Source organism: Solanum verrucosum, unplaced genomic scaffold (genome assembly GCF_900185275.1).
Source record: "Solanum verrucosum unplaced genomic scaffold, falcon-dt-bn FXZP01000080.1, whole genome shotgun sequence".
Lineage (NCBI taxonomy): Eukaryota > Viridiplantae > Streptophyta > Magnoliopsida > Solanales > Solanaceae > Solanum > Solanum verrucosum.
This window is the reverse complement of record NW_026020097.1, coordinates 1,388,664-1,396,521: the sequence shown is the minus strand read 5'-3', so window position 1 is coordinate 1,396,521 and position 7,858 is coordinate 1,388,664. Positions and strand designations below refer to the sequence as shown.

At 33.6% G+C, this 7,858-nt stretch overlaps 1 protein-coding gene across 1 annotated transcript; it reads right to left on the bottom strand.

Annotated features, from left to right (window-relative positions):
* Positions 1 to 233: 233 nt before the first annotated feature.
* On the bottom strand, positions 234 to 2,910 carry LOC125824854 (GATA transcription factor 21-like). Its single transcript, XM_049504203.1, has 3 exons — positions 2,698 to 2,910; positions 1,224 to 1,523; positions 234 to 657 (listed from the first exon to the last, which is right to left on the bottom strand). Exons 1-3 carry the CDS (start codon positions 2,908 to 2,910, stop codon positions 313 to 315), a joined length of 858 nt encoding a protein of 285 aa, XP_049360160.1. The 3' UTR covers positions 234 to 312.
* Positions 2,911 to 7,858: the final 4,948 nt, after the last annotated feature.

The following is a 7,858-nucleotide window of genomic DNA, read 5'->3' as shown; positions in this document are numbered from 1 at the left end:
GTTGAACTATTTATAGTGATGATGACATATAAAAATAACAGATTACATGTAAAAAAACAATGGAGGGATTATATGAAAAAGTGAGTGAAGATGGCTAATTCATATGAATTATTAAATTATGATCTTACAAACGATCATCACAACACAAAAGCATACTATTTAATTTATTAATCCTAATATTTCTTATTAATAAATTTTGTGACTCAATTTACTCTCATTCTTGCTAACACTCATATAATTAATAAGTATTAATCTTCCTAGTAATTATTATAATCTCAAACACAAACTCTCACTTGAAAGAAGTCTAACTAATTAGCCATGAACAAGGCCACTTGAGAGTGCCATTAGGAGGATTGCTGCTTCCTTCTCATCTTGTGGGAAAATTTGTTGGAAAGCCAACTGGTTGCTCAAGTTTATCAACAAGTCTTCAAAACCAAGTTTCTTTGGTGCATTATTAGTACCAGAGGAAGAAGGACCCAATTTGCACCTTTTCTTGAAGGGTGTAACATGATTGTTAGTTCTAACTTTTGTTATATTTGGTTTGTGTTGTTGTACCTTTATCTTCATTGCTGTTTGATGATCAGCTTTCCCATTTGCTGCTGCTGCCATTGCTCGTCTTGCCTTCCTTTGTCGGATTCCACATGCGTTACACAATGACTGTAAACATCATTTCAGATTCAGTACGTACGAATTTTAACATTGCCAAAGAAAAATTGTCCTTGTATATGTTTAACTTTAGTACGAATTTTAACAAGATGAAAATAACAAAAGATCTGTTTTCGATGACTATCTCATCTGGATAGAAGCTCAAGTTGTTAGAGAAAAATTATGTTTCTCCGTCTTAACACAAGTGAGCATGATTCTTTTTTCATAGGCCAAAATTATGAAACATGTTTGTTTTCTTTTTCTTTTTAAGATAAAAGGCAGTGAGATTTATGTCAGAATCTAATTAAATTATAAAAATGTGCTTTCTCTAACAGTTTAAGTTTTTAGATGAGGTAATCATACTCTTCAATTGTGGGATCAAAAAAAGAATCAGGTTGTATTGAAAATATATACAACTAAATAATACAAGTGTACTCTCTAACCGCTTAATTAAGTTGTTGGAACACTTCAAGCAATTTGAACCAAGAAGTCTCTCTAAAAGAGTAAAAGTTAAGGAGGGTAAAAATACACATACATTTAACATGTATAATTGGAGTAAAAAAACAAAAAAAGATTACCTTAGGTCCTTTAGGACCACTTCTCCAAAGAGGGGTCTTAGTAGTGCTACAATCAGTACAAACCCTAATAGGTATATTGTTGGAGCTGTAATCAGTATGTATAGGTTGTTGCTTTTGATCTCCCAACTTTAATTTGATGCAAGCATTCTTGGTGGTATTTTTCTTTCTTTCTTGATCCAAGTCTTTTATCTCTGAAGACATGACTAACTTGTCTTCTCTCTTCCACAAGCTCAATTTGAGGCCACTTCCTCCCTTGTTTTTCTTCCCTAAATCATATGACGATCCACCATCATTATCAACCTATAAATCCACAAACAAAAACATCCGAAAAACACACTCAACATTAATTACTTATTCTGAACCCGAACAACAAAATCCAAGTGATCTTGGAAAAAATTGTAGTACCATAGTAGTTTTTTTTTTTTTGGAGATAAAAGTAACACATGATCAAACATGAGGGGGAAAAAAAGAGATCCTTTTGTTGTATGTACCTCAAGTTGATGCTCATGTTGCATATAGTATTGGGTATGTTGATGATGAAAACTTGCCGTTTGATTGGTAGTTGAGTTGAAGAAAAAGTGATTATAGGATGAGTGAGAAGAAGAAGCTTGATAATTAGGGGTAACAAGAGAATTGTTGAGATCATTGTTGTTATTATTTTTGAGGCCAAAAGGGAAATTAGGAGTTATGTGATCAGGTGGAGTCATGGGGAAAGTGATCAAGAAGAATGAGATAGATTGATTAAGAGGGAGATATTGGTTTGAGGAGTTGATCTTAAAAGAAGAGTCTTTTTTAGTCCAAGGAGAGAGAGGCTTAGACATTCACGTGACTTCAGGACAACTAAACAGTTTTAAAAGAGACAAAACAAAAGGAAATAAGAGAAGAATACTACCACTCGACTCAACCCTATCTTCAAAACATTACTCTACATCCCAAATTTATATAGCAATAAAATAAAATGTCATAAAATTTTGTTTTTTTGGTAAGTAAAATTTATTTACCAAGTGAATGTTACAATTCAGAAAACTCAGTGGGTATGGACATAAGCTCCCTCATTGCTAACCTCAAGAAACATAACTCACTAGCAGGGGCGGACCCACGTTGTATCCAGGTGAACCCCCTCGACAAAAAATTACACGATATATATAAGGTAAATTTTTTGTATTTCTGTAGATATATATATTTTGAACCCCCTAAATAACAAAGAGAAACTGATGGCGCAGTGGCAAGTACCTCCAAAATTATGTTGTACGTCATTGGTTCAAATCCCAATGAAAGCGTTTTCAGTTCTTTTTTTCAAGTTTTTTTTAGTTCTTTTTTTACTTTGAAAAATGTGCTAAAAGTTTGGTTTTAAACCCAAAAGAATTCAAGGTTTCCATTTCTAAAGACTTATTTACACGTTTATACTTTTATTTTTCGAATCCCCTGAACGAAAATCCTGGATCCGCCACTGCAGTCACTAGCTACCCTTTACCGATACATGCATATTTAAAGCATGTAGCCTAGTAGCTAATTTAGGATATCTACTCCCTCTTCCATGTGTGTCCTGAATGATATGCCCAACAATTGTGCTTGATAGCTGCTTCTTCTGTGTGAATTTCCTACTATTGCACTCTAGCCATAAGTAATAAAGTGAACTTGCTATTGCCAATTTGTAAACAAGGGTTGTGCTGCCTTTCCCCTTCATATACTTAATAATTGCCCATTGAACTTCAGTTATCTAGTGCATTGTGCTTCTGTTGATTCCTTGCCAAGTATTTTCTTCCACATTTATGTAGTATATGAACATTGAAAGAATAGATGGTTGAGGTCCTCATTCAGCAGCTGACATAGAGGGCGTATAGGGGACTATATCACACCCCATTTAGCCAGTTTATCTTTAGTCTCAAACCTTCTATTTACTGCTAGGTACATGATAAACAACCATTTAGGAGCTCTCATATTTGTCCCGACCAGTGAACTCCATTTTGCCTACTCCACTGTACCCACCCCTCATCTGCATATACTCTTTGCCAATGGAGTATTTTTTTCCATGTTTTTTATACATGCTTTAGTAAAACAAACCTGTTGGAGATGTTAAACAACTTTTAGGATTCTTTGAACTACCCAAGAAGTCTTCTTTGCTTGTATGTTTCACACACCATTCTTCCCATAATAGTTGTGTATCCAAGCAACTCATAGCTTGTCTTTAGTCTGGTATAAATTCCATAACAACTTCCCAATTGCAGCCTTATTCCATGTATATATTGTAAGAAAGTGCAATACTCCATTTGACTTGAGACTATAGAGCTTATCCCATGCAATCAAAGCCTTCATTGAAGTCTCAATATTTCCAGTCTATATGAATCTCCTACACATAGCCTCCAGAGTTTGAATAATGTTCTTAGGTAAGGAAAGTATTTGGGACAAGAACATTTGGATAGCATACAATACACTCTTGATGAGTTGAGTTTTTCCTTCATATGATAAGAATTTGGTGGTCCATCTTGTGATTCTACCTAGCATATTCTCCAATAATGGTTTGCACTGAACTAAGGATACCCTTTTAGTACTTAAGGGACTCCAAGGTATCTGAATCAGGGGCGAATCTAGGATTTGGAGGTCGTGGGTGCCACAACGTTCAAGTAAGACAAAAGGATCGGTTACTTTAATTTGGGTTACAATTCAGGTTACTGATATTTTTTATTTTTATAAACAAATCGATCAAATATGCATGTTAGTAGTATTTTCTTTTAGATATTTTGAGATTAGAGATAACTAAACAATTCAATTTTTTTCCCTTTTTGGAATTAGATGTCTTATTCGCTGAAACTTTGAGAAAAAAAAGATTTTTCACATTAAAATTTGAGCTTGTATAAACCATCTAATAGTATTAACATAATATATTCATATTACATTGACTTTATGTGTTGTTGGAGATATATAGTAGGGGAAGAATAAAAATTGTAGTTTCTGCCTAGTCATCTTACTTAGCAAGAAAGTCGGTGAAGATGTGAAAGAACCTTTAAAAAAAATTAAAAAAAGCTCTAATAATAATATTCATCATTTTTAAAACATATTTTTAAAAACTACTATTTAAATATATTCTTAATAATATTTATTTGACGTTCATAATTCAGTACTCATTAATTGATAAAAATAAACATGTAACACCCATATCAAAAGATTAATAATTAGTGCAAGAGAAAGTAAAAAAAAAAATTAATCATGAAAAAGAGTCAATTTGAATAAATAAAGAATAGTAAATAAATAAGAATGAATGGAGAAAAATAAAATTAAGCCCTTTACATACTAATGAAAAAGACAAAAAAGAAGAACTAAAAATTAATCATGAAAATGAGTCAATTTGAATTAATAAAGAATAGTAAATAAATAAGAATGAATGGAGAAAAAAAATAATTTAAGCCCTTTACATACTAATGAAAAAGACAAAAAAGAAAAGTAAAGAAGTAAAGGAGCAAGCAAAAAAATAAGTGTTGGCAATGAGGTTCGAACCGGCGTTGGCTGTATGGTAGACCAACTCCTTCGCCAATTGAGTTGTTCCGCATTTTAGTCACTGGGTGGCAAAAGTAATATATATTGAATTATTATGAATTTATACATATATAAACGATGTTTTTTCCGAGATCACTGAGTGTCGTGGCACCCCCACCTGTCCACGTAGATCCACCCTTGATCTGAATGACAGTGCCCGCTTGACAAATTGTAGTTCTTCTAGTATATTTTGTCTGAGCTCTTGCTAAACTCCATCAAAGTAAACATTACTTTTCTTTATATTTGCAACCAGACCTGAAGTCTGAGAAAATTTTGTAAAAAACTATACATACTCTTCACTAATCTTATATCTCCTCTGTAGAACATCAGCGAAATTCAATTGCACTATTTTTTGACTTTACATCTAAGGTGGTAATGGAAGTTAGGATCTGTCTGCAAAACTCTTAAAAGTTCTTGTCAAGTAGTTGATTGCTAATACAAATAAATAGGGGGACATCGGATCCCCTTATCTTATCACTCTCCTTGCTTTGAATAGTGTTGTACTGTGTCTATTGATCTGAATGGAGTATGTGACTATTGTAATACATTGCATTATCCACTTAATGACTCTACTTGGAATTTTGAGTCCCTCCAATATCTTCTCCAAAAATGTCCATTCAAGAGAATCATATGTATTTTTCTTGTCAATTTTAACCATACACCTTTTAGAGATCCCATGTCTCTCAGATCCTTTCACATTTCATGACTCAGTATCACATTGTCATTCAAAAGCCCTTCCTGGTACAAATGTTAATTCGGTAGGATCTACAAAACTCTCCATGAATAAATTTCAACCTAGTAGTGATTACTTTTGATATAACTTTGTATAATGTTGAGCAACATGAAATTGTTAAAAAGTACTTTAAAAACTTGGGAAAAATTTCTCAACAATTTTCTCACAATATACAAAAAGTTAGAATTTCCATTACCTATCGAATTGAAGGTTTAAAAGTCTAGTTCAAACTCTCTTAACTGTTTGCCATACAACTTCAAAATATAGAGATATTTATGTTTTTGAGAGACAACACAACCAGACACCTCGATATGGGTCTCCCTTGCCCCTAATTCGGTGGTCTTTATAAAATACCACCTTCTTCATAGTTTTTCCATAAGAATTTGATGAAAACCCAAAAAAATCATAATAAAAGCTTCCAAATACTCCATAGATGTTAAGTTTCTTAACTCAAAAGTTTAAAGCAAATTTCTCTATGTTGCAAGCTCATCATTATGGTATAGTTTTCTTATTTATTTAAGCTTTGTTTGTTGTTGCTGCAAAGAGGGTGCTTTTTCAACATCATATTTTAAGAATTTTTATTAAGGTAATCTTCTTCTTACCACCCTTTCTTGTAATTTCATGTCCTAGTATCATTTTTAATGATTTACAAGACATGGGGTGGTGTGTTTGATATCGTGGCCATGGGAAGCCACTTTGTCTTTTTAGTTTGGCTATTATGTTTGTGTATTGGGGGTGTTAATGTACAGAAGAGAATGAGGGTCAGTGTAATTCTTATTGCAGTCACATACGATGGTTGTTGGATTGAACTTTGTGAAGTACGCCTTGTTATGTTGCCTCAGGAGATTGTCTCTCCTTTGAAATGTTGTTAGAAAATCTTCACTGGATTTAGCTGATGTTTATTGTTGTTATTGGCCTCATTTTGTGTTGTGGGTTGGAATGGCCACAAGTGTGGCATTAGCGCCTTATCGATTAGTTATGACTCAGTCTTGCAACCTTATTGGTTTTTGCATTGTTGCATTACTTTTGGTAGGTCAAGCTTCACAAAGACACCTTTGGCACTTTGGTTGAAAGGTATGTAAAGTCTTTAATTTCTCTTTTACCATGATCTTAATAGCCTAAGTTTGTTACGGTCAGTATATTGTCACTGTTTGACTTGCTGCCTTATCCTATTGAGTTGGCTACCACAATATGATATAATGTCTATCAACAACACTCTACTCGTTGCTTAGTAGCCTAGAAAAGCATGTTATGATTATGTTTTGATTGATTATGATTACTTTCTACTGTTGTGATATTTTATCGTTTGGTTGCTGCTTATGAACTTATTTTGGCCTCAATAGACACTAACATTGCGGGGTTCTTGAGAATATAGATTGATGTGTCGTACTATACCAATGTGTAAGTTAGATTGTGCCTATGGTCCAGGTAGACTGTACAAACAGGTCGGGTAGATAGTGTCTATGTGTTGGGTAGACTATACCTACTGGATGGGTAGGTTTTACCGAGGGGTTAACATATATGTACTGTATGACGGAGCCTCAAATTTTATTTGTTTCATGGCATATGCGCATTTGGATAGTTCAAATTATATTATCATTGGTATCCAAGTAAGGGTCTAATATGAGTATTTATTGACTATTTGCACTCGTTAGAACTTATAGAGATTGTGTGATGTTTGTACTCGTCGGACTTATGTGGGATAGTTCATTTATTGGTTGCTATGTGTTACTTTTGTCTTATAGGAAGACAAGGTATTACACTTCTGTTTCACCCTTTATACTTCAGGTTCAGTTTTTATTTTGTATTACATGCTCGATACATTATTTTTTATTGATATCTATTTTCTGGGGCTTTGCATCCATGCTTAAAGGTCATAAGTGATAACCAAACAGACCTATCGAGTAGTACAACTGCCTATCTAGTTAATAGGTTGACTCCTTTCTTTCATGGTTTGCTAGAGTCTCCAAGATTTTCTTGTTTTGTTGTCTATAAAATTTGGGTAGGTTAAGCCATGTCCCATCCAAGTATTATATTTGTATAGGCTTGTAGACTAGTGTGTTGAATCATATATCTATGTTATTGTATATGTTGACCTGTTTTTCTAGTTAGCTGATGTTTAATACTTGTTTGATGTATCATTTTTTTTCAACTTCTGCATAGAAATTGTGGTGGCTTTGACGATCCAAATAACATTTATGCATTCCCTGATATCATGATGGCCTTGACATCCCAAATAGGTATAACACATCAGATATTGGTAAGCTGAGTTGGAAAGGAAATGTTGCAGAAAATGATCTGGTGCCAAGTTGCACAAGCATACCTACGGTCCGTAGAAGAACCTACAGCTTGTAGAAGGACGTAGTGG